The sequence below is a fragment of the Scyliorhinus torazame genome, chromosome 4, assembly GCF_047496885.1.
Source record: "Scyliorhinus torazame isolate Kashiwa2021f chromosome 4, sScyTor2.1, whole genome shotgun sequence".
In the NCBI taxonomy this organism is placed as follows: Eukaryota; Metazoa; Chordata; class Chondrichthyes; order Carcharhiniformes; family Scyliorhinidae; genus Scyliorhinus; species Scyliorhinus torazame.
In genome coordinates this window covers 113,233,517-113,260,936 of record NC_092710.1, presented here as the reverse complement: position 1 = coordinate 113,260,936, position 27,420 = coordinate 113,233,517, and the positions used below count along the sequence as shown (strand labels likewise).

Sequence of the window (27,420 nt, the reverse complement as noted above, 5' to 3'; positions counted from 1 at the left end):
AACTGGAGAAAGATATGTAGTGGAGTCCCCCAGATATCCCGATTAGGACACCTGATTTTATGTATTAGACTTGGGTGTACAGGGCACAATTTTGAAATGTGTGGATGCGCAACTTGGAAAAGTTGAGAACTGTGGGGAGGGTAATGAGGATAAATTTCAAGATGACATAGACTGCTGGAGGACGTGGCAGTTGACATTTAATACACACAAATGTATACTGATTCATTTTGGTAGGAAAGATGAGGACAATCTAAAATAGAGGGTACAATTCTAATGATGTTCAGAGACAGAGAATTATGGAGATGTAGTGCACAATTCATTGAAGGTGGCAGGGCTGGTGCAGAAAGTGTAAGGAAGACAGGATACCAGGGTTTTTTTAAACCGAGGCACAGAGTACAGAAGCAAGGCAGTGATGATGAACCTGCTTGAACCCCTGTTCGGCCACAACTGGAGAACCCTGTTAATTCTGAGCCCCACACTTTAGGAAAGATAGTACGAAGTCTCACAACACCAGGTTAAAGTCCAACAGGTTTGTTTCGATGTCACTAGCTTTCGGAGTGCTGCTCCTTCCTCAGGTGAATGAAGAGGTCTGTTCCAGAAACACATATATAGACAGATTCAAAGATGCCAAACAATGCTTGGAATGCGAGCATTAGCAGGTGATTAAATCTTTACAGATCCAGAGATGGGGTAACCCCAGGTTAAACCCTCGCATTACAAGCACGGTAGCCTTGTGGATAGCACAATTGCTTCACAGCACCAAGGTCCCAGGTTCAATTCCGGCTTGGGTCACTGTCTGTGCGGAGTCTGCACATCCTCCCCGTGTATGCGTGGGTTTCCTCCGGGTGCTCCGGTTTCCTCCCACAGTCCAAAGATGTGCGGGTTAGGTGGATTGGCCATGATAAATTGCCCTTAGTATTCAAAATTGCCCTTAGTGTTGGGTGGGGTTACTGGGTTATGGGGATAGGGTGGCGGTGTTGACCTTGGGTAGGGTGCTCTTTCCAAGAGCCGGTGCAGACCCGATGGGCCGAATGGCCTCCTTCTGCACTGTAAATTCTATGATAATCTATGAAACCTGTTGGACTTTAACCTGGTGTTGGAAGACTTCGTACTGTGCTCACCCCAGTCCAACGCCGGCATCTCCACATTTAGGAAAGATGTGAGGGCACTGCAAGAGGAACAGAAAAGATTTGCAAGAATAATTCCAGGGATGAGAGACTCTTCAGGTACGAGGACAGATTAGAAACAGTGTGGCTGTCATGCTGAGAGAGGGTTGAGCGGAGATTTGATGGAGGTGTTCAGAATCATGAGGGGTCCAGACTGGATAGATGGGGAGAAACTGTTCCCAATAGGTTCAACAACCAGAAGACACTGATTTTAAAGCAGTTGGCAAAAGAGGTGAAATGAGGATAAAACTTCAGGGGACGGTTAGGAGTTGGGGTGGCCTGTCAAAAAGAATTGGATAATGAGCTGAAGGGAATATTTGCAGAGCTGCGGAGGGATGAGACTAGCGGAGTTGCTCTTCCAGAAAGCCTGCAAAATGGCCTCCTTCTCTGCTATAAACTATGGAGGTGGAGCCACGGTGCGGGCGCCCCGCACGGTCGGAGGTGCCGGCTTTTGGATTCTAACCCGAGGTCCTTTTAGTTCCGGCCGGCCGGCAGGGGAGCGACAGTCAACACTGTCTCTGCCGGACCGCGGACCTGGTGACACTGCGCCGTCCACTTCCGGCGGACCCGGAACCCACTGCCGGGCTCGGGCGGCCGGGGGAAGGGGACCGAGCAGCGGACTTCCGGTGGCGGAGACGGCTGCCGGATCGCGGGGGCAATGGGGAAGAAAGAGAGAAAAGAAAGGTGAGAGAGGGAGTGTGTAAACCCGGGGCAGGAGATAAGAGGCAGCCAGTAACCGGCCATACGGCCCTGCTGGTCCATGCTAGTCTTTCTGCTCCACACAAGCCTCCTCCCCCTCTAACATTATCTGTTTATCCTCGTGTCCCTTCAGCACTGCCTGTGACAACTTGTCCCACATTCAAGCCAAGTAATAATAATCTTTATTGTCACAAGTAGGCTTACATTAACACTGCAGTGAAGTTACTGTGAAAAGACCCCAGTCGCCACCTGTTCGGGTCACAGAGGGAGAATTCAGAATGTTCAAATTACCTAACAGCACATCTTTCGGGACTTGTGGGAGGAAACCGGAGCACCCGGAGGAAACCCACGCAGACACGGGGAGAACGTGCAGACTCCGCACAGTGCCCCAAGCGGGAATCGAACCCGAGACCCTGGCGCTGTGAAGCAACAGTGATAAGCCCTGTTATTTGAGTACTTGTTATTCATGTGTTTTCTGTTTCAGCTTGTGCTGCAGTGGGATTTGTCATAGTGTCAAACCCCTGCATTAGAGTTTAATATATATATATATATATATATATTTAGAGTACCCAATTCTTTTTATCCCAATTAAGAGACAATTTAGCGTGGCCAATCCACCTATCCTGCACATTATTTTGGGTTGCGGGGGTGAGACCCACGCCGTCACGGGGAGAATGTGCAAACTTCACACGGGCAGTGACCCAGGGACAGGATCGAACCCAGGTCCTCGGAACCAAGAGGCAGCAGTGCTAACCACTGTGCCACCATGCTGCCCTACCCCAGCATTAGAGTTAATGGGCAGTTTAGTCCAGGTGCTCCACATTTTGATAGAGAAACCGTTTCCCAGTGACACGACCAGTCGACAAACTGAGGACACAGATTTAAGATCATTGGCAACGAGAGCAGATGAGAATTTCTGTACACAGGGAGGGGTTGTGATCTGGAATGTACCTCCTGAAAGGACAGTGAAGCAGATTCAGTCGTAACTTTAAAGAGAATGAATGGGATTAATACTAAAAGGAAAACAAAGAGCAAGGGAGTGGGGCTACTTGTACATCTCTTTCAAAGAGTCGGCTGAAAGGCTGCCTCTATGATGCTGTTTAATTGCTTGAGTCACTGGTTTGTCTGATTTTTTTTTTCTCTCTCCCATTTCTACAGTAAGGGAATGAGTGAAGAAACAGGGAGCTATGTGGTCGGCCAGGTGGCCAACAGTCTATTCTGGAAGCAGGCAGGACAATGCAAGTTAACTCCACTAGTGACTCTCTTCACCACCCCATCCTCTGCTACTCAGCCAGTCTTCACTCCCGTTCCAACGAACAAGGTAAGCTCCCATTCTCATGGACACCTAAGATTAAAATTTCACCCAGTTCAAAACCTGCTGGTACAAATGCAGAAAGTAACTCGCATCCTAAACTTCCACACCAATTCTTTAATGCTCACTGGCCAATACCCAAGTCAGCAATAAAAGCTCGTCAAAGGTACTTTCTGGTTTTACAATAATTCCATTGAACACTGCCAATTGTAACCTGGTATGGTTGACTCGGGATTTACCCCTTAGGTCAGCTGCAAGAAGAGGAAGCTTGCGGAAGATGAGTCTGATGTGACGAATAAGGGCAAGCAACAGAAGCTGGAGAAAAGGAAGCCTGTCCATGATAAACAACTCACAGCAGCCGAAAGGAAACTGGCCCAACGGTGAGTGTTGCATGGTAGGGAGGAGGATTACCCAGTTCAGCTATTTGGTTTTACAAACACCACAGCAACTTGTATCTTCTTAAGAGTGTCTTTAATGTAATAAAACGCCCTGAGGCATTGCATGGTAATTCTAAAGCAATGTTTGACAAGAGGACCTGGACAGAAGAGTTTTGGATGAGAAGTTTACGGATGGTAGAATGTTGGAGGAATGTATTGATCAGTCAGAACTCGAGGTAACAAAGACATGGATTTGGATTTCATTAACTGTTGAGCTGAGACAGGGGTAGAGTAGGGTGATGTTGCAATGGTGGAAATAGTGATGGTGCAAATATATGATTGGTCATTCATCTCTTAATGTAAAACATAGGAGCAGGAATGAATTGTAACACACCCGTCATTCAATCCGATCTTGGCTGATCCTCAATATCAACACTTTCCTGCTCAATCACCGTATCTCTTGATGACCTTGGAGGCCAAACGTTATCTCAGCCTCAGCCTTGAATATACTCAACAACTGAACATTCACAATTGAATCCACAATCGTCTAAATGAAGAATTTCTTTTCATTTCGGTCTAATGGCCATTCCTTTATTCTGAGACTGTGCCAGTTCTAGATTCTCCAACTATCACCGTCTTACCCTGTCAAACCTTCTCAGAACCTTGTACGTCTCAATGAGATAACCATCTGATTCTTCTAAACCCCAATGCTACTGTACTCAATCTCTCTTTTATAGGGCAACCTCTCTCATCCCAGGAATCAATCAATTTAATGTCTGTTGTACCGCCTCTAAGGCAAGTCTTTAGGTATGGAGATTAAAATTGCATATTAGTCCCAGGTATGGTCTCACCAAAATCCTGTGCAATCACTGACTTTTATACTCCATTACGTTTGCAATAAAGACCGGCATACTATTTGTTTTCCTAATTGTTTGCTGTACCTGCATGTTAACTCTGTGTTTCATTTACAAGAGTGCCAAAGACCCTCTGAACACTATTTAAAAAGTTCTCACTATTTTAAAAAGTAAGCTGTTTTTCCTCTTCTTCCACCAAAGTGAATAACGGCAAATGATCCTTCTTCTCCTGCTTTCTTACCTAATCACTTTACTGATCTATCCCTTTACAGGGATTTTTAGAAATCACCTGCCCTGCTTCTTGGGGGGGGTTCCTCACTCTGTGCTGCTGCTGGCTGCCTCTTGTGCTCAGGATAGGGGAGATATTTACATTTTTGGATGATACCAGATCTTGGGGCCATAACTATGAGGCAGTCATTAATAAACATAGTGGAGGGCAGCACGGTGTCCAAGTGGTTAGCATGGTTGCCTCACAGGGCCGCGGTCCCAGGCTCGATCCCGGCTCTGGGTCACAGTCCATGTGGAGTTTGCACATTCTCCCCGTGTTTGTGTATGTTTCGCCCCCACAACCTAAAAGATGTGCAGGATAGGTGGATTGGCCACGCTAAATTGTCCCTTAATTGGAAAAAATGAATTGGATACTCTAAATTTTTTAATTAATAAACATAGTGTAATTGGGTTAAATGATCCTCTACCCTGATGAAGATGTTAGCTAGGGGGCTGGAACCTAATGGGGCTTCTTAAAATTATGAAAAGGCAAGTAGGGAGAGTAAATTGTTTCCACTGTTGGCGAGTTTGCTACAGGGGTGTACATAGTGATGAACAAAAGGGCGGCATTGGAAATAATGTTTTCATGCAGCAGGCAGGGATTTTAGTAGACTGAGGAATTTTTTAACCAGGAGGAACTATTGAATAAGAAAGTGCACAATCGCGTTAAAGGAAATTGGATAAATGGAAAGAAAGATTACAGCAGGAATTGGCAGAGAGGGCCGTGAAATGGGATGAGAGTACACTGCTCCAGTTAAAATGGTAGAACTTCTATTGGGGCTGAATTAGTTTCCTATCTTATATCTTTTCCCTTTTAGTACAGTTAGTTTATTCAGCAACTTCACTGCTACAGAGAGTGTTTCTGTTTTCACCTATTTTAAAATGCCATCCAGATGTGTGTTTGTATTGCACGCCTGTGAAACTGCACGTGGGTGTAATGTTCAGCTGGAGTATGGTTTGGGTCTGTCTGTAGAACAGGCTGAGGAACTGGGGGATACAAGGCTGGGTAGCTAGAGCCCTGCCACTGGTTGGAGGGCTAATTGCCCATCTACGTAGTCAACCCAGAAAAAAGGGGCAGCCGAGGTAAACAAGAATGGTAGTGGGGAAGTGATTTATAGTTTTGTGTAAAGGGGTAGGGGTACGTGCGCGGGGAGGTCGGGATTGCGGGGAGAGGGGTTTGGAACTCTGAGCCCACAGTAAAGTCTGGATTTATGCTGAGCCACCCTTTCACTGTGTTGCTTGCAGAGAGGATGCCTTGAGAGCAGCAGACGAGGAGGGCGAAGGAAAACGACGCAGGAATCCGAAACGGAGTGAGGAGGCGGCGCAAGGCAAATTGCCGTATGCTGCAGCTATGCCAAAAGGAAATGCTGCCAATCACGCACTGGAGAGAATAAAGAACAGGAGAACCCTGTTCATCGGAAATCTGCCATCAGAGTGCAGTAAGCAGGTGAGAGATGCCCCCAGACATGAGCAGTTACACTTAAATAATCCTGAGGGTACAACAGCTTCCATCTATACAGCACCATAGGCTGCACGGAGGCACAGTGGTTAGCACTGCTGCCTCACATGTGACTCCAGGGTCCGGGTTCATTTCCGGCCTCGGTTGACTGTCTGTGTGGAGTTTGCACTTCCCGCGTCTGCATAGAATTCCTCCGGGTGCTCCGGTTTCCTCCCACAATCCAAAGACTTGCAGGATAGGTGGACTGTCTATGCTAAATTGTCCCTTAGTGTCCAAAAGGTTAGGTGGGGTTACGGGGATGGGGTGGACTTAGGTAGGGTGCTCTTTCACAGGGCTGATGTAGACTCGATGGACCAAATGGCCTTTAGCGTTGTAAATTCTATGATCTCAAGGTGCTTCACAGCAGCATCATTGGACAAAAGGAGCCAGGTAAGGATGTATTGGGACAGATGACCCAAAGCTTCATGAAAGAGGTAAGTTTAGAAGAAGTGTTTTTAACAAGGAGATAGAATCCTCAGGAGGGAATTCCAGATCTTGTGCTTTGGCAGCAGAAGGATGGCCACTGTCATATGAGAGTACCTTTAAGAAATGGATGTTTAAGCAATGTACCTTTAAGAAAATAGTGGTGTCAGAGAGTGGGTGGAGCTGAGCTCACTTCTGCTTTTGGGAGTTTTAGTTTCAGTTTGAAGAAAGCTTGGGTATGGCTGTGAGCTGCATTGCTGGTGATCTCTGCCATGAAGGACTATCTCTAAATCATTTGGTGAAATCGGAATTGTAAAAAGGTCTCAGTATTGAATATAAATCTAATGTGCTTCTGTTTGAAGGATTTGTTAAGTCTTTTGGATGTGTAAAGGAACAGTTTGCAGGATTGGGTAGTGTTGTATTATTTTCCGGGTTATCTTTGAAGTAAGGGGTGTAAAGAGATCCAATGTTTATTTAAAAGGTTAATTTGAGTTCATGGAATAAACACTGTTTTGTTTTAAAAATCACGTGTCCATAATTGTAATACTACACCTGGGGAACAAGCCGTGTGCTTCAAAAGCAACAATCCATTAAAGGTGGGGGTTGGTAGAACTCCATGATACATTTTGGGGTTCTGAAAACACCTCTCCCATAACACCACCAATGTTGGAGCAAGAGAGTGGAGGTGGAATATACAGTCCCAACATTTTGAGATGAAAACTAGGTGCTGGAAAATCTCAGCAGGTCTCGGAGTACCTGCAGAGAGAGAGAAACAGGTATCATTTCAAGTCAGTATGAGTCGTGCACGGGCATATTCGACTCAAAACATTAACTGCTTTCTGCACAGATGATGCCAGACTTGCTCTTTCCAGCACTTGTTTTTATTTCAGATATCTCGCTTCTGCAGTACTGTATCTTTAGTGCCAACATTTGGAGAGTTGCTGCAATTTAATGTGATTGGAGCTTGTTTTCATTGTAATTGGCAGGGGAGCAGGCTTCCCCACTGCCCACTAACAGCAGCCGCAGGATTAGAGAGAGGCAGAAAATGTGATGGCCGCCCACCTCACTCCCTCCCCCATCACAATCGCAGGACTGAACGTTAAAAACCATGTCAGCCCGTCATCTGTTAACCATTTCATACATAATCTTGCACCATGGAGCAATCAATGGTCACTCATCTTCACCCATGGAAGTAACTTTCAGACAATATTTTGGTGCACTGTACATGAGTCATTTGATATTAATAAGTGGTCAGGGTTAAGGAGGAATCTGACTCTGAATTTCCAGTCCCCAAAGTTTTTCCTCCCCTCATATCACGAGGCCTGTTGTAGAGTCATTCATAAAGATTGATTGATGTGGTTCAGGACTCCATCATCAAGGCAGATGTTGGCGGGTCAGCTCCGTAGGGAGGCTGCGGCAAGGGAAATTGTCCAGGTGCGGGACAGGGCAGGGAAGCGGGTGGTAGCTCCAGATCAGATTAACAAGGTCTTTAAGGAATTCTATGAGAGATTGTACAGGTCAGAGCCACCTGGGGATGGCCGGGAGATGCAGGAATTTCTAGATGGGCTGGAGTACCTAAGGTTAGGGGAGGGGGACAGGGCTACATTAGAGGGGGCGATAATGGAGCAGGAGATAAAAGATGCGATTGGGAGGATGCAGTCGGGGAAGGTGGCAGGGCCGGATGGATTTCCGTGGAATATTATTTAAAAATTCAAAAATAAGCTGATACCGCTGATGGTGGGGATGTTTGAGGAGGCGATAGGGAAGGGGGTGTTACCACAAACCTTGGGGCAGGCATCGATTTTCCTGTTACTTAAGAAAGATAAGGATCCGACGGAGTGTGGGTCGTATAGACCCATAGCAGTTTTAAACGTGGACGCAAAGATATTGGCTAGGGTACTGGCAGGTAGGCTAGAGGAGTGCCTCCCGAAGGTGATAGGTGAATATCAGACCGGGTTTGTGAGAGGGAGACAGCTCTTTTTGAACATTAGGAGGGTATTGAACGTGGTTATGGTACTGGCCGAGGGGAAGGAAACAGAGGTGGTTGTGGCATTGGACGGCGAGAAAGCTTTTGACCGGGTAGAATGGGGGTACTTGATGGCAGTTCTGGAGCGGTTTGGGATTGGATGAAGATTTGTGCACTGTGTAAAGCTATTATACAAGGAGCCGAGGGCCAGCGTCCGCACAAATAACATCAGCTCAGAATACATTCCTCTCCGCCGTGGGACTAGGCAGGGATGTCCTGTGTCCCCCCCCTGCTGTTTGCACTCGCGATTGAGCCATTGGCCATCGCATTAAGAGGTTTGGGGGGGTATGGAAAGGGATAGTGCGGGGGAAGGGTGGGGATAGAGCATAGGGTGTCCCTGTATGCCGATGAGTTATTAAACGTGTCAGAACCAAGTGTGTCAATTGGAGGAATACTGGAGCTGCTTAGGGTGTTTGGGTCTTTCTCGGGGTACAAATGAAATCTAGACAAGTGAATGTTTTGTGGTGTCTTGGCCAGGGGTGGGGGGGCTGCCATTCCGAAAGGCAGGGACTCACTTTAGATACCTGGGGGTGCAAGTTGCCCGAGATTGTGGGGGGGGGTTCCGCAGGGACAACATTTCTAGTTTGGTGGGGAGAGTGACAGCTGATCTGGCAGAGTGGGATGGTCTCCCTCTGACACTGGCGGGTCGGGAGCAGGCGGTTAAAATGAATGTGCTGCCGCGATTCCTGTTTATTTTTCAATGCCTGCCGATTTTCCTGCCAAAGGCATTTTTTAGAGAGATTGAAGGGATGATTACCTCGTTCATATGGGGAGGGAAGGTGGCCAGAGTTAGGAAGGTGCTGCTACAGAGGGGCAGGCAGGCAGGGTCTTCCGAACCTGATGTGTTATTACTGGGCGGCGAATGTTGAGAAGGTGCGGAGCTGGGTCAGAGGGGTTGATTCCCAGTGGGTCAGAATGGAGGTGTTTGGGTACTGGGTCGGGATTAAAGGCGCTAGCGACAGCGCTGCTCCCGACGGCCCCGGGGAGATACTCAGGGAGTCCGGTAGTAATAGCTTCGTTGAGAATTTGGAGGCAGTTTCGACAGCACTTCGGATTGGGGGCAGGGCCAAGGTAAATGCCGATTCGGGGGAACCACAGATTTGAGCCAGGGAGATGGGATGGAAATTTTCGGAGATGGGAGGAGAAAGGAATTAGGACACTAAAAGATTTATTTCTTGGGGGTCGTTTTGCAAGATTGAAGGAGCTGGGAGTGAAGTATGGGCTGGAGAAGGGGGAAATGTTTAGATACATGCAGGTTCGAGACTTTGCCAGAAAGGAGATACAGAGCTTCCCAGTAGAGCCGACTTCCACATTGCTGGAGGAGGTGCTGACCACGGGGGGGGGGGGACTGGAGAAGGGGGTAGTATCAGCGGTTTACGGGGCTATTTTGGAGGATGAGAAGGTGTCGCTAGAAGGGATTCATAGATTCATAGAATTTACAGTGCAGAAGGAGGCCATTCGGCCCATCGAGTCTGCACCGGCTCTTGGAAAGAGCAACCTACCCAAGGTCCACACCTCAACCCTATCCCCATAACCCAGTAACCACACCCAACACTATGGGCAATTTTGGACACTAAGGGCAATTTAGCATGGTCAATCCACCTAACCTGCACATCTTTGGACTGTGGGAGGAAACCGGAGCACCCGGAGGAAACCCACGCACACACGGGGAGGATGTGCAGACTCCGCACAGACAGTGACCCAAGCCGCAATCGAACCTGGGACCCTGGAGCTGTGAAGCAATTGTGCTATCCACAATGCTACCGTGCTGCCCTTGATCAAGGCAAAGTGGTGGAAGAGTTGGGAGAGGATATGGAGGAGGGGTTCTGGTGTGAGGTGCTCCGGGGGGTGAACGCCTCCACCTTAGTGTGCGAGGTTGGGGCTGATACAACTGAAGGTGGTGTATAGAGCACACCTCACAAGGGCAAAGATGAGCTGGCAATTTGAGGGAGTAGAAGATGTGTGTGAACGTTGCGGGGGGGGAGTGCCCCGCAAACCACGTTCATATGTTTTGGTCCTGTCCAAAGCTGGAGGATTACTGGAAGGAGGTGTTTAGGGTAATCTCTGAAGTGGTGCACGTGAAACTGGACCCGGGCTCTTAGGAGGCCATATTCAGGGTGTCGGACCAGCAGGGGTTGGAAACGGGCGCGGAGGCAGATGTTGTAGCCTTCGCCTCGTTGAGCGCCCGAAGGCGGATCTCCACCCTGTGCCCTGGCGTGGCGGGGGGACCTGCTGGAATTCTTAATGCTTGAAAAGGCCAAATTAGAACTGAGGGGAAGGATGGAGGGGTTCTACAATTCATGGGCATTATTCATTATGCACTTGCAAGAATTGGATCACATCGAACATTAGGGGAGCTGGGAGGGTTGGGGGGAGGGGGACTGTCTGTGTTAATGGTGACTATAGGTGATTCCTGATTCCTTTTTGTCATTTGTTTATGTTTTTTTCTTGTCTTTTTTGTTAAATTTAGAATACCCAATTATTAATTTTTTCAATTAAGGGGCAATTTAGTGTGGCCAATCCACCTAACCTGCACATCTTTTGGGTTGTGGGGGTGAAACCCACGTAAACACGGGGAGAATGTGCAAACTCCACACGGACAGTGACCTGGGGCCGAGATTCGAACCCGGGTCCTCAGCGCCGCAGTCCCAGTGCTATCCACTGCGCCACATGCCGCCCTGTAATTTGTTTATGTTAACATGCGGGCCAATGTCTGGGGTTTGGTGGGAGGATGGGATCGTTGTTATTGATATGGGGATTGACATTACATTCGTTACTGATTATTATTTATTGTTGGGTGTAAATTTGGGAGAAAATGTGAAAAAGGAGAATAAAAAATATTTTTTTTAAAAACAAACTCCATCATCGCAGTGTCCTGACCAATATTCACCCATAGAATCCCTACAGTGCAGAAGGAAACTATTCTGCCCTTCGAAAGAGCTAATACTTAGGCCCACTCATCCTGCCTTATCCCTGTAACTCCGTAACCCCACCTAACCTGTGCATCTTTGGACACCAAGGGGCAATTTTTATGGCCAATCCACCTAACCTGCACATCTTTGGACTGTGGGAGGAAACCGGAGCACCCGGAGGAAATGCACGCCGACACGGGGAGAAAGTGCAAACTCCACACCGTTACCCGAAGATGGATTTGAACCCGGGTCTCGAGTGCTGTGAGGCGGCAGTACTAACCACTGCCGCCTTCACCAACATCCCTAAGGATATCTGCTTATTAGCACATTGCTTCCTGCATACAAATTGGCTGCCGTGTATCCTACATTACAACAATGGCTCTACGCCCATTGGCTGTAAAGCGCATTGGAAGGTCATGAAAGATGTTGCATGAAGTTCTTTTGAATACCAGGACGGCAGGCGGCAAATTGATAAACATTAATCCTGCCTTTTTTGTTAATTTGGATATTCCTAATTGCAGTAATATGATGCAAAGCTGTACCTGAGAATGTTGTCCTACTGTTCTTGAGCATATCACTTGGCTAATATATAGTACTTTTTGTGCCTTTTTAAACAGATGGTCACAGCGATGTTTAAAGAGTTTGGGCCAATTGAGTCTGTACGATTCCGTTCGGTGGTAAGGCAACTTTTTTTTAAGAAATGAGTTACCCATGATTGCTTACGGAAATGAAGCTGGTTTCAGCCGGGTGAGGATTTCGCCCTGCAGGGTGCTTAGATTTCTTTGTTGCTGTTTACAGAAGGGTGCGGTTTCGCTGTCCGGTGTTTCGCTGTGCTTCAGCTCCTGAACTAGCAAGATGCTCCCAGTGCAGAGTTTCACTCAATGAAAACCAAGCCTGGTTCGTGGTCCCCTGGTTTCCCAAACCGTGAAATCTGTCTTTTCAGCTGACTTTGCATGCTTCTAAAAATAGTGGGTTGAGAGGGCTACTAAACTGAAAAAGAAAATTGCTCTGATTTTAAGGTAGTTCTGGGCACCCCTTGAAAGGAATTAGTTTCCCACTGTTTGCCATATTAAAACCTTGTAATATTTTAAACGCCCAATAGATCTCAACATGTATAAGAGCAGGAGTAAACCATTCAGCCCCTCGAACCTGCTCTAACTTTTGTTACAATGACCTGATCATCTGCCTCAATTCCACTTTCCTGCGCCCTTCCCATATCCTTTGAGATAAAAGGGATTTTAAAAATATACTTGTCTCCTTCTTAAATGTACTCAGCAATAGAACATCTACAAACCTTTGAGGAAGAGAATTCCAAAGAGTCACAACCCTCTGAGTGAAGAAATTTCTACTTGTCTTAATCCACCACGATCAGCCCCTTATTCTGAGACTGTGGCCTCTGGATTCACCAGCCAGGGGAAACAATCTCAGCATCAACCCTAGTGAGCCCCTTCCGAATCCTCAGTATTTCAATTAGGTCCCCTTTCATTCCTCTAATTCTAGGGAATATAGACCCAATTTACTCAGACTCTCATCATAGGACTACCCCTCATCCCAGGAACCAATCTAGTGAACCTTCCCTGCACTACCTCCCAAGGTAAGTATATCCTTGCTTAGATATGGAGACTAAAACAGCATAGACTACGCCAGCCGTGGTCTCAGTAAAGCACTGTACAATTGTAACAAGACTTCCTAATCCTTGCACTCTAATTCCCGTGTGAAGATTGCTAAAATGTCATTTGTTTTCCTAATTTTGTGCTGCACCTGCAAGCTAACTGTGTTCTTTGTACAAGTATACTTGAAGCTCTCTGAACATCAACATTTAAAGCTTTTCACCTTTTAAAAAAATATTAGCATATTAGAAAAATTCTAGTTTTCTGTTCGTAGTAACAAAGTGAATGATATCATGATTCCCCGCAATATGCTCCATCTGCCACTTCATTGCAGACTCGCATAACCTGTCTATATTCCTTTGTGTTCTTCTCACATCTTACTGCCCCACTTAGCTTTGTAGTGTCAGCAAATTTGGATAAGTCCCTCTTGGTCTATGTCATTAATATAGACTGTAAATATCTGAGGCCCAGCACTGATCCTTGTGGCACTTCACTAGTTACAGCCTGCCATTTTGAAATTACCCCTATCCTCTGCTTCCTGACACTTAACCAATCCTCCCGCGATATTAATATATGAAATGAAAATGAAATGAAAATCGCTTATTGTCACAAGTAGGCTTCAAATGAAGTTACTGTGAAAAGCCCCTAGTCGCCACATTCCGGCGCCTGTTCGGGGAGGCTGTTACGGGAATTGAACCATGCTGCTGGCCTGCCTTGGTCTGCGAATTAGCCCTGTGCTAAACAGCCCCTTGTTATATATTACTCCCAACTGTCTTGTGAATTAACCTTTTGTTATGTGGCACCTTATTAAATGCTTTTTGGAATCCAAGTGGACAACATCTTTTTAAAAAATTCATTTACGAGATGTGGGCTTCGCTGGTTAGGCCAGAATTTATTGCCCATCCCTAGTTGCCTTCCTTGAACCGCTACAGCTCTTGAGGTGTAGGTTCACATACTGTGCAGTTAGGGAGGGAGTTCCAGGTTGTTGCCCCAGCAACAGTGAAGGAGCGGCGATATATTTCCTAGTCAGGGTGGTGAGTGACTTGGAGGGGAACCTCCAGGTGATGGGGTTCCCAGGTACCAGCTGCTCTTGTCCTTCTGGATGGTAGTGGTCATGGGTTTGGAAGGTGCTGTCTAAGGAGACTTGGTGAGTTCCTGCAGTGCATCCTGTAGGTGGTACACACGGCTGCCACTGTTCGTCGGTGGTGGAGGGTTTGAGTGTTTGTGGAAGGGGGAGCAATCAATCTGTTAGTTCATCTTTGCAGAATGTGAATTATAGAATGATTACAACCATGACTGGAGTCCATTCAGCCCATCATGTCTGTACTGGCTCTCTGTAAGAGCAATTCAGCTAGTCCCATTCTCCTAGCCTTTCCCCGTAGCCTACAAATCATTTCAGGTAATTATCAAATTTTCTTTTGAAAGCCTCCACCACACTGACAGGCAGTGCATTCCAGATCCTAACTAGTCCCTGTGTAACAATGTTTTCCTCATGTCATCGTTGGTTCTTTTACCAATCACCTTAAATCGGTGTACTCTGGCTCTTGAACCTTCCACCAATGGGAATAGTTCCTCCCTATGTAACCTGTCCATGCTTTGAACACCTTTATCAAATCTCCACTCCAGGGTGAACAGTCCCAGCTTCTCCGATCCACACATATAACAGAAGTTCCTCACCCCTCAAACCATTCTCATGAATCTATTCTGCACCCTCTCCAATGTTTTCACATTATTCCTAAAGTGAGGTGTCCAGAATTGGTGCCTCTTACCTGCCAGTTGCATCCTCACAAAACGCAATCAATTTGTCAATGATAACTTCCCTTTTGTAAAATCCTGTTGACTGATAAATGAATGCAAGTCGGGCAGCACGGCGGCGCAGTGGTTGGCACTGCAGCCTCACGGCGCCGAGGTCCCAGGTTCGATCCCGGCTCTGGGTCCGTGTGGAGTTTGCACATTCTTCCCGTGTTTGCATGGGTTTCGCCCCCACAACACAAAGATGTGCAGGCTAGGTGGATTGGCCACACTAAATTGCCCCTTAATTGGAAAAAATGAATTAGGTACTTTAAATTATTTATTTAAAAATTATTTTGAAAAATAAATGAATTCAAGTCAATCTATTGTCATAATTTAATCCTTTTCGCCCCAATACTATTCTGGTCAATCTGTTCTACCTGAAAACGTAGTTTTCCAAATGGGGTCTCACAAAAGCTTTGTATAACTCGAGCCCAGCTTCCTCCCGTCTGACTTCACCCACCCACCCATTCTCAATCCTCCCTGCCTTCCTGCCCCTGTGATTTAAATGCAGCGTTACTATATGGAGAAAAGGGAAGGGAGGTTTAAAGGCAGCACATCTGAGATCCAGTGACCAGAAATCTGGAATAGTGACACTGCAGCTTGAAGGCAGGTTTACCGTGTGAGGCACAAGGAGGAGCTGTGCTGAAAATGGGGCTGTGGTTACACTGCTCACCTCTTCATTTTGAAACTTTATTGTATGAGAAAGTGAGATGATTAATCTGATTATATTTCTCTTGTTCCTCGGACCAAAGGCGCCTGTGGAGCCCAACATGTCCAGGAGATTGGCCACAATCCAGTAAGTGACCCTGCTTGCTCGCCTGCTGACTGCCCACTGTATGGTGTGAGCCCTGCAGCATTGGGGTGCTTAACCGCACTATTTCATCGCAGCCCTGCCCTGTCACAAAACGTACTTGCTTGCTGTGGTGTAATTAGACGGTGCTTAGCAGCCATTTCACCATTATATCCAGTTAGGCATGGAGCCAACACAGCTAATTCTGTTTCTGCACTTAGGCTGAGCTCCAGACACATCTGCCAAAAAAGCATTTGCACACAACACATGTAGATCCACGAAGGTATGCGCATGTATACAGCTTGCAGCAGAAGCCAGTTTCTAGGAACTGAACCCCTGGTTGGTTTCCTCCTCCCTCTCTCCAAAGACTGAGTCTTGAGCATGTCTGTTACTCAACACAGGCCAGGAACTGAACCTGCGACCTTCCCACTCGATTCAGACCACTGGCACAACGCATGCTGCCCTCATACACCTCAGACTGCGACCATTGAGACTCTGTTTGAAATTCCCTTCCTGCAGCAGATCCCTGGGTTTATGTGTTTTACCTTTGATAGGGTTCGATGGAGTAGGGTTGGGGGAGGCTTGTGCAGAGCCTAAACACTGGCATGGGATAATTAAGCTGAATGGTCTATTTCTGAGCTGTCAATTCTATGTAAACCCTTTAAACATACCAAATGGTCTTCAATTAACTGCAAATAATTCTGCCTTCCAGTGGTCTCCCTGGGTATGTGTTCTTCAAACTCAGTGCTGTGAAAATCTTTGCTGTATTTTCGTAGAATAGAATCCCTACAGTGCAGAATGAGGCCATTCTGCCCATCACCGACCCTCTGAAGGAGTACCCTACCTAGGCCCCGACCCCCATAACCCCACCGAACATGTACATCCCTGGACACTGAGGGGTAATTTAGCATAGCCAATCCACCTACCTGCACATGTTTGGGCTGTGGGAGGAAACCCATGCAGACATGGGGAGAACATGTAGACTCCGCACAGTCACCTGCTTCCCTGCGAGGCAGCAGTGTTTACTACTGTGTCGCCTTCTGTAATTGACTTCAATACAGTAAGAAGTCTTACAACACCAGGTTAAAGTCCAACGGGTTTATTTGGATTCACTAGCTTTCGGAGCATAGCTCCATTGAAAGAGCTACGTTCCGAAAGCTAGTGATTCCAAATAAACCTGTTGGACTTTAACCTGGTGTTGTAAGACTTCTTGCTGTGCCCACCCCAGTCCAATGCCGGCATCTCCACATCATTACTTTAATACAGGACATAGCCCTTGTGTCTGCACGTGTCTACATTTGGTTTATTTTTTAAATGTTCCCGTCACCTTTTTCCAGCTTGCCTGTTTGAAAGTACAAATTGGCAACAAATTTCTTACTGAAATGTTTTCTCTCTAACCTGACTCTTCCCGTTGCTGACCTCAGGAAGAAGATTCACCCCAAGAGGAACAATATGAATGCCTACATAGTGTTTGAACAGGATAGTGATGCAGTCAGAGCCTTGACAAGGTACAAGATCGCTCGGCAGCTTTCATTGCTCTGTCTTAGCAATATCTGATAACCAGGAGCAAGTGTTTTAGATTAAATCAGTGTAGCACAACCCAGTTAAATGTTACACATTCTGCACTGTGCAAAGCCTGTCTTGACAGCTGCTCTGCAGAATGTAGAAATATTCACAGGGCAGCTTCACATTATAGAACCATTGTAGACTGAATTTTACTGCGCAGCAGGGGTACTCCTTTTTTTTTTTCATTTTGTTTAAATTTAGAGTACCCAATTCTTTTTTCCTATTAACTGAATGGGCGGCACTGTAGCACAGTGATTAGCACTGTTGCTTCACAGCGCAAGGGACCCTGGTTCAATTCCATTGACGGTCACGGTCTGTGCAGAGTCTGCATGTTCTCCCCATGCCTGCGTGGGATTCCTCCAGGTGCTCCGGTTTCAACAAACAAAGAACAAAGAAATGTACAGCACAGGAACAGGCCCTTCGGCCCTCCAAGCCCGTGCCGACCATGCTGCCCGACTAAACTACAATCTTCTACACTTCCTGGGTCCGTATCCTTCTATTCCCATCCTATTCATGTATTTGTCAAGATGCCCCTTAAATGTCACTATCGTCCCTGCTTCCACCACCGCCTCCGGTAGCGAGTTCCAGGCACCCACTACCCTCTGCGTAAAAAACTTGCCTCGTACATCTACTCTAAACCTTGCCCCTCTCACCTTAAACCTATGCCCCCTAGTAATTGACCCCTCTACCCTGGGGAAAAGCCTCTGACTATCCACTCTGTCTATGCCCCTCATAATTTTGTAGACCTCTATCAGGTCCCCCCTCAACCTCCTTCGTTCCAGTGAGAACAAACCGAGTTTATTCAACCGCTCCTCATAGCTAATGCCCTCCATACCAGGCAACATTCTGGTAAATCTCTTCTGCACCCTCTCTAAAGCCTCCACATCCTTCTGGTAGTGTGGCGACCAGAATTGAACACTATACTCCAAGTGTGGCCTAACTAAGGTTCTGTACAGCTGCAACATGACTTGCCAATTCTTATACTCAATGCCCCGGCCAATGAAGGCAAGCATGCCGTATGCCTTCTTGACTACCTTCTCCACCTGTGTTGCCCCTTTCAATGACCTGTGGACCTGTACTCCTAGATCTCTTTGACTTTCAATACTCTTGAGGGTTCTACCATTCACTGTATATTCCCTACCTGCATTAGACCTTCCAAAATGCATTACCTCACATTTGTCCGGATTAAACTCCATCTGCCATCTCTCCGCCCAAGTCTCCAAACAATCTAAATCCTGCTGTATCCTCCGACAGTCCTCATCTCTATCCGCAATTCCACCAACCTTTGTGTCGTCTGCAAACTTACTAATCAGACCAGTTACATTTTCCTCCAAATCATGTATATATACTACAAAGAGCAAAGGTCCCAGCACTGATCCCTGCGGAACACCACTAGTCACAGCCCTCCAATGAGAAAAGCATCCTTCCATTGCTACTCTCTGCCTTCTATGGCCTAGCCAGTTCTGTATCCACCTTGCCAGCTCACCCCTGATCCCGTGTGACTTCACCTACTAGTCTACCATGAGGGACCTTGTCAAAGGCCTTACTGAAGTCCATATAGACAACATCCACTGCCCTACCTGCATCAATCATCTTAGTGACTTCCTCGAAAAACTCTATCAAGTTAGTGAGACACGACCTTCCCTTCACAAAACTGTGCTGCCTCTCACTAATACGTCCATTTGCTTCCAAATGGGAGTAGATCCTGTCTCGAAGAATTCTCTCCAGTAATTTCCCTACCACTGAAGTAAGGCTCACCGGCCTGTAGTTCCCGGGATTATCCTTGCTACCCTTCTTAAACAGAGGAACAACATTGGCTATTCTCCAGTCCTCCGGGACATCCCCTGAAGACAGCAAGGATCCAAAGATTTCTGTCAAGGCCTCAGCAATTTCCTCTCCAGCCTCCTTCAGTATTCTGGGGTAGATCCCGTCAGGTCCTGGGGACTTATCTACCTTAATATTTTTTAAGACACCCAACACCTCGTCTTTTTGGATCTCAATGTGACCCAGGCTATCTACACACCCTTCTCCAGACTCAACATCTAACAATTTCTTCTCTTTGGTGAATACTGATGCAAAGTATTCATTTAGTACCTTGCCCATTTCCTCTGGCTCCACACATAGATTCCCTTGCCTATCCTTCAGTGGACCAACCCTTTCCCTGGCTACCCTCTTGCTTTTTATGTACGTGTAAAAAGCCTTGGGATTTTCCTTAATCCTATTTGCCAATGACTTTTCGTGACCCCTTCTAGCCCTCCTGACTCCTTGCTTAAGTTCCTTCCTACTTTCCTTATATTCCACGCAGGCTTCGTCTGTTCCCAGCCTTTTAGCCCTGACAAATGTCTCCTTTTTCTTTTTGACGAGGCCTACAATATCTCTCGTCATCCAAGGTTCCCGAAAATTGCCGTATTTATCCTTCTTCCTCACAGGAACATGCCGGTCCTGAATTCCTTTCAACTGCCACTTGAAAGCCTCCCACATGTCAGATGTTGATTTGCCCTCAAACATCCGCCCCCAATCTATGTTCTTCAGTTCCCACCTAATATTGTTATAATTAGCCTTCCCCCAATTTAGCACATTCATCCTAGGACCACTCTTATCCTTGTCCACCAGTACTTTAAAACTTACTGAATTGTGGTCACTGTTACCGAAATGCTCCCCTACTGAAACATCTACCACCTGGCCGGGCTCATTCCCCAATACCAGGTCCAGTACCGCCCCTTCCCTAGTTGGACTGTCTACATATTGTTTTAAGAAGCCCTCCTGGATGCTCCTTACAAACTCCGCCCAGTCTAAGCCCCTGGCACTAAGTGAGTCCCAGTCAATATTGGGGAAGTTGAAGTCTCCCATCACCACAATCCTGTTGTTTTTACTCTTTTCCAAAATCTGTCTACCTATCTGCTCCTCTATCTCCCGCTGGCTGTTGGGAGGCCTGTAGTAAACCTCCAACATTGTGACTGCACCCTTCTTATTCTTGATCTCTACCCATATAGCCTCACTGCCCTCTGAGGTGTCCTCCCGCAGTACAGCTGTGATATTCTCCCGAACCAGTAGCGCAACTCCGCCTCCCCTTTTACATCCCCCTCTATCCCGCCTGAAACATCTAAATCCTGGAACGTTTAGCTGCCAATCCTGCCCTTCCCTCAACCAGGTCTCTGTAATGGCAACAACATCATAGTTCCAAGTACTAATCCAAGCTCTAAGTTCATCTGCCTTACCCGTAATACTTCTTGCATTAAAACATATGCACTTCAGGCCACCAGACCCGCTGTGTTCAGCAACTTCTCCCTGTCTGCTCTGCCTCAGAGCCACACTGTCCCTATTCCCTAGTTCTCCCTCAATGCTCTCCTTCTGACCTATTGCTCCCGTGCCCACCCCCCTGCCATACTAGTTTAAACCCTCCCGTGTGACACTAGCAAACCTCGCGGCCAGGATATTTATGCCTCTCTGGTTTAGATGCAACCCGTCCTTCTTATACAGGTCACACCTGCCCTGGAAGAGCTCCCAGTGGTCCAGATAATGGAAACCCTCCCTCCTACACCAGCTGTTGAGCCACGTGTTTAGCTGCTCTATCTTCCTATTTCTAGCTTCACTGGCACGTGGCACAGGGAGTAATCCCGAGATTACAACCCTCGAGGTCCTGTCTTTTAACTTTCTGCCTAGCTCCCTGAACTCCTGCTGCAGGACCTCATGCCCCTTCCTGCCTATGTCGTTAGTACCAATATGTACAATGACCTCTGCCTGTTTGCCCTCCCCCTTCAGGATGCTCTCTACCCGTTCGGAGACATCCTGGACCCTGGCACCAGGGAGGCAACATACCATCCTGGAGTCTCTTTCATGTCCACAGAAGCGCCTATCTGGGCCCCTGACTATAGAGTCCCCTATTACTATTACTCTTCTGCGCTTTGACCCTCCCTTCTGAACATCAGAGCCAGCCGTGGTGCTACTGCTCTGGCTGCTGCTGTTTTCCCCTGATAGGCTATCCCCCCCGACAGTATCCAAAGGGGTATACCTGTTCGAGAGGGGGACAACCACAGGGGATTCCTGCACTGACTGCCTGCCCTTTCTGGTGGTCACCCATTTCTCTGCCTGCACCTTGGGTGTGACCACATTTACATAACTGCGATCTATGACGCTTTCCGCCACCTGCATGCTCCTAAGTGCATCCAATTGCTGCTCCAACCGAACCATGCGGTCTGTGAGGAGCTCCAGTTGGGTGCACTTTCTGCAGATGAAGCCATCCGGGACGCTGGAAGCCTCCCGGACCTGCCACATCTCACAGTCAGAGCACTGCACCCCTCTAACTGACATTGCGTCAATTAATTAAAATTTAAATTTAAATTTTTTTTAAAAAAATATTTTTTTTAAATTTCGAAGTTACTGTTAACTATCTGTTTCCTAGCACTAGATTTCTAATAGAAATGCGAAAGCTAAATATAGTACTCTCCGATCTCTGGCTTAGATATCCCTCTAAATTATAATTAAGTAATTATGTTTAATTAGTTACCAATGCTTAATTTTTTTAATTTAGTGTAGATTGCCAACCAGCCACTCAGGCCACAGCTTTTCTGTGATGTCACTTCAGTTTCCCCCCGACACACACAATTTGAAAAAGGTATAAAAGTAAAAATGAGTAAAAATCACTTACTTACCTTCTCACCTTCTGAGTGTCTTCGATGTTCTCAGGTTCTCTCCCTGACAGAGACTGCTCCTCCTCCTCCGAACGGCTCCCGAAACTAGGCCGCGATCTTTTAAAATCTCCGCTCCGACTCGCAGCTCCCGCGCTTTTCCTCCCACAAGTCCCGAAAATACGTGCTTGTTAGATGAATTGGACATTCTCAATTCTCCCTCTGTATACCCGAACAGGCGCCGGAATATGGCGACTAGGGGATTTTCACAGTAACTTCATTGCAGTGTTAATGTAAGTTTACTTGTGACACTAATAAAGATTATTATTATTAAGTGGCAATTTAGTGTGGCCAATCCACCTACCCCGCGCATCTTTTTGGGTTGTGGGGGTGAGACCCACGCAGACACGGGGAGAATGTGCAAACTCCACACAGACAGTGACCTGGGGCCACGATCAAACCTGGGTCCTCGGCAGTGTGAGGCAGCAGCATTAACCACTGCGCCATCGAGCTGCCCTAGGGGTGCGCAACCGTGCTGCCCTAGTGGTACTCCTGTATAACTACTACTCCGTGGTTAAGATTAGTTTTAACTATAGGTTGTGTACCCTTTATCCCAAACCCTCACGGCTGATTGCATTTTGGTTTTCGGATACCGCATATAAACTTAGATTACAATAGCCGAAGCTAGTTCTCGTCTAAAGTAAGTAAAATGGTTTGAAAAGATGTATCACAATAAATAAAAGGTACTTGTAATAAGTTTCTTTTTTACATGTTCACCCACAAAAATCGGCAGGTAAATTTGCGTACGAAAGGTTGACGAGGCTCAAAAACTGTGTTTTTTGGATGTTTTCAGAGTTAAGGATAAAGGAAGTGTGACCTGTGTTTATTAGTTTAGATGTAACCAGTGCTGCCTTGGCTTACGTGCAACCACTGTTCTGTCATTAATCGGTTATTTCGAATGGTTGGCTGCATCTTTCCCAATATTTTTTATTTGCTTTCAAAGACTAAATAAATTCTGTTCTCTTTGAAGGAATGGATATGAAATACAAACTGGCTTTCATATCCGGGTGGACCTAGCCAGTGGGTCAAACATTGTGAGTTACCAATCAGAATTTTATAGTGAGTTAATTTATACTTTTGCTGGCTAGTGGTTCGAGCGAGTCATTTAAAAAAAATTCTATTCTGCAGCATGACCATCGAAGATCCATCTTTTTGGGCAACTTGTCATATGGTAAGTTAATCTTTCTGTAATTGGTGATGGGATTTATCAGTTATTGTGCCTCATTCTCCAGCGTTATCCTGGACTTTCTCGGACTTCTGGCATTGGTTGAGTGGCCCATTTACCGCCTTATCTGTGTTTGGCTGTAGAGATCGGCGAGGACGAGGTGCGAGATCACTTCTGCGAATGCGGTGAAATTGAGTCCGTGCGGATTGTGAGAGACCGAGTATCGGGGATGGGAAAAGGTTTTGGATATGTGCTCTTTCAGGTGAGGTGATGCATCCAGCCGAGGCATATAAACCTACTGCATTGCAGTCTTAAGGCTTAGAATCAGAGAAATCTGTTACAAAAAGACCATTCAGCCCATTGCACCAATGCTGGGTCTCTGAAAGAACTGGTCATTTAGTTATATTTTCCTGCTCATTCCATCCCTCTTTTTTTTGTTTCTCTTTCCCTCTGCTCTTCAAACAATCTTTTACCTTCAACTGAGCAGCCAGACAGGGTCTTGGTGCGAGGGTGGGTGGGTTGCAGGGGAGACCACCAGACAGGTTTTTTGGGGGAGGGGCAGGTGTTGGGTAAAATGGGATATATAAGGTCAGTCATTTATTGAGCAACTCCTGATTCTTGTTTCCGTGGTGCTGCCGTGGAATTGAAACACCTCCATTTCAAAATGTTTATTGTTTCTTTCCATCTGTCAATACCTCAACCCTCTCTATCCCTGTAACCTCTTCCACCCTCCTCCAATCACAGCTACCCACCCTCTCTCTAAACTTCTCTAGCCCTACCACCCTCCCTCTCTGTAACCTCCTCCAGCCCCTACAACCCTGTCTCTCTCTGTAACCTCCTCCAGCCCCTACAACCGTCCCTCTCTCTGTAACCTCCTCCAGCGCCTACAACCCTCCCTCTCTCTGTAACCTCCTCCAGCCCCTACAACCCTGTCTCTCTCTGTAACCTCCTCCAGCCCCTACAACCCTGTCTCTCTCTGTAACCTCCTCCAGCCCCTACAACCCTGTCTCTCTCTTTAGCCTCCTCCAGCCCTTGCAACTCTGACTCTCTCTCTAACCTCTACCAGCCCTACCACCCTCGCTCTCTCCTTAACTTCCTCCAGTCCTACAACCCTCCCTCTCTCTGTACCCTCGACCAGCCTCTACCATGCTCCCTCTCTCTTACCCTCCAGCCCTGTCACTCTCCCTTTCTCTGTAACTTCTTCCAGCCCTGCAACACTCTCCCTGTATCCTCCTCCATCCTTACAACCCCCTCTCTCTATTTGTAATCTCCTAAACCTGCCCTCCCTCTCTGTGTAATCTCCAGCCCTATAACCCTCCCCCTCTCTCTAATCTCCCCCAGATCGTACAACCATGCCTCTGTAATCTCCTCCTTCTCTATAACCTCAACCCTTCCTATCCCTCTACTTTCTTTCACCCGACCACCCACCCTCTCTCTGTAACTCCCTTCAGCCCCAACCACGCTCCCTCTCTGTAACCTCCTCTAGCCCCTACAACCCTCCCTCTCTCTGTAAGCTCCCCCAGCCCCATCACCCTCCCTCTCACTGCAACCTCCTAAGTCCTATAACCTCCAGCCACCAGCCCTACCACTCTCCCTGTCTCAGCCCCTATGACCCCCCCTCCGTATTCTCCTCCAGCCCCTACAACCCTAACTCTCTTTGTAACGTCCTCCAGCCCCAACAACCCTCCCTCTCTGTAACCTCCTCCAGCCCCTACCAACCTCCCTCTCTGTGTAACCTTCACCCTCTACAATGCTCCCTCTCTCTGCAACCTCCTCTAACCCTACAACCTCCCTCTCTCTGTAACCTCCACCCTCTACAATGCTCCCTTTCTCTGCAACCTCCCCTAGCCCTACAACCTCCCTCTCTGTAACCTCCACCCTCTACAATGCTCCCTTTCTCTGCAACCTCCTCTAGCCCTACAACCTCCCTCTCTGTAACCTCCACCCTCTACAATGCTCCCTTTCTCTGCAACCTCCTCTAGCCCTACAACCTCCCTCTCTGTAACCTCCACCCTCTACAATGCTCCCTTTCTCTGCAACCTCCTCTAGCCCTACAACCTCCCTCTCGCTCTGTAACCTCCTCCAGCCCTATAACCCTCCCTCTTTGTAACATCCGCCAGCCCCTACAACCCTCCCTCTTTCTCTCTAACCTCCTCCAGGCTATGTGCACTCCTCTAATTCTAACTTCTTGCAAATTCCCCAATTTTTTTGGCCTCCATTGGTGACTGCACCCTTTAGCTGCCAAGGCCCTAACCTCTGGAATTCCCTCCCAAAACACTGTCTCTTCATCTTGCTTTCCTTTTAATATACTATTTTAAAAACCTGATTCTTTGACCAAGCTTTTGGTTACTTGTCTTAACATTTCCATGATGGCTGACTGTCCAGACTTTTTTTGATGGTGTTTCCATGGGCACTTTGCTATTTTAAGATGCTGTATAAATATAAATTATTGTCTTTCCTCGCTGGTCATGTTACTCAATCTTGCTTGTAGCAGTGTTGGGAAACATTTTGAATCCATCCACAGTCTGGGGTGGTGGAAGGCACAGAAAGACTCCAATATTAGAGCAGGGCAGATGCCAGAAACATGGTTTTTAAGATGTTATCATCAATGGTATTATTTTTGGTTGCAGAGTACAGATGCTGTAACTCTGGCCCTGGAGCTGAATAACTCAGAGCTAAAGGGCCGCAAGGTGAGAGTCAGCCACTCGATGAAGAAGGACACAGCAGTAAAGACCAGAACGAGGAGTCCCTGGGGCACAGCCATGAAGGCCCGAGCAGAGAAGAAAACCCCACTAGCCAAGGGCTTCGCTGGGGTCATGGCAAAGCCAGCGGAGGGAAAGAAAGCCAAGAAGAAGAAGAAAGGGCAGAAGAGTAAATCGAACCAGGGAAAGGCCAGCAAGTCTCGAAGCAAGCGGTGAAATGCCACATTCTCTCTGATCTCTACCGAAAGCCTCCATTCTCCCTCCTGGGGTACTAGCTCGCCATTAACACAGACTGGAGCTGGAATTAATCGAAGACCCGAGACCTGGCAGACAGCCCTGCCCTGAGACTGGTCCCCACCGCCAACCTGCAGATTCTCCTTCCTCCCTCCCAGAGGTTCGGACAGGGCTGCCACTGTTTAATGTTTATTGTCTGTAAAGTGTTTTGTGAAATGGAGCAGCACCCGTCTGTTTTCTGAGGCAGGCCAGTTTCGTTTGGTTCTTTGGATGGTGCAGTTCGGCTTAACTCAAATTGAACAATTAAACCAATTTTACAGTTTGATCACTGGCTCTTTCCCAACCCGTCACCGCTCTCCACACCGTTTTAAATCAGAACAGCCGGATCGGGAAACGGTTACTGAAAGCCGCTTTCACCAATTATTTTTATTCAGATGCAACTGTCGAAACATATAAAAGAATAGGTATCAGGTTTGGCAAATAGCTAACATCAGAACATAAGAAACAGGGAGTAGGGGTTTAGACCATGGGCCCCTCAAACCTGCTGCGCCATTCAACAGGATCATGGCTAATCTTCTACATCAACTCCAATTTCCTGCCCAATCGCCCATTTTCATTGATCCCCAAAACCCCATCAATCTACGTCTTAATACACTCAACAACTCAATATCCACAACTCTCGAGGTTAAAGAATTCCAAAGATTCACAGGTTTTGGAGTAAAGAAGTTTCCCCATCTCAGTCCTGTAGCAGTGACCCTCATCCAAACATTATACCCCTAATTTTTTTAATATAAATTTAGAGTACCCAATACTTTTTTTTCTCAATTTAGCGTGGCCAATCCACCTACCCTGCACATCTTTGGGTTGTGGGAGTGAGACCCACGCAGACATGGGGAAAATGTGCAAACTCCACACGGATAGTGACCCAGGGCCGGGATCAAACCAGGGTCCTCAGTGCCATGAGGCAGCAGTGCTAACTACTGCGCCACCATGCCGCCCCGGTTATACTCCTAGTTATAGACTCACGAGCTAGCCAGTCCTTTGAATTTAATATGTTTCAATGCGATCACCTCTCATTCTTCTAAACTCATTGACCAATTTTATTTGATCTCTCGTCATAGGAGACAGCCGTCTCTTCCCTAACAATAGATTACAAATTTGATTGTGATTACTCCTGTTTTTAAAAACAATTTAAGAAAACTGAAGGTTTATTTATTAACTTAATTATAGTCTGAACTTTACAGTGCAGCATTATCATAGAATCCCTACAGTGCAGGTGGAGTCTTCACCTACCCTCCAAAGATGTACACTACCTAGGCCGACTCCCCCACCTTATC

At 47.0% G+C, this 27,420-nt stretch overlaps 1 protein-coding gene across 1 annotated transcript; it reads left to right on the top strand.

Moving 5' to 3' along the window:
• Positions 1–1,714: 1,714 nt before the first annotated feature.
• On the top strand, positions 1,715–26,408 carry rbm34 (RNA binding motif protein 34). The gene is made up of 11 exons (XM_072498495.1): positions 1,715–1,850; positions 3,024–3,186; positions 3,424–3,557; positions 5,921–6,122; positions 12,152–12,211; positions 15,691–15,734; positions 17,153–17,236; positions 22,953–23,016; positions 23,111–23,153; positions 23,291–23,409; positions 25,778–26,408. Exons 1-11 carry the CDS (start codon positions 1,825–1,827, stop codon positions 26,063–26,065), a joined length of 1,227 nt encoding a protein of 408 aa, XP_072354596.1. The 5' UTR covers positions 1,715–1,824; the 3' UTR covers positions 26,066–26,408.
• The last annotated feature ends 1,012 nt before the right edge of the window (positions 26,409–27,420 follow it).

Excerpts from the sequence above, each read along its gene's own strand:
- rbm34 (XM_072498495.1), top strand. The coding sequence starts at position 1,825 with ATGGGGAAGAAAGAGAGAAAAGAAAG. Across the intron at positions 3,558-5,920 it reads GAAAGGAAACTGGCCCAACG|AGAGGATGCCTTGAGAGCAG; the intron begins GTGAGTGTTGCA and ends TGTTGCTTGCAG. Across the intron at positions 6,123-12,151 it reads CATCAGAGTGCAGTAAGCAG|ATGGTCACAGCGATGTTTAA; the intron begins GTGAGAGATGCC and ends CTTTTTAAACAG.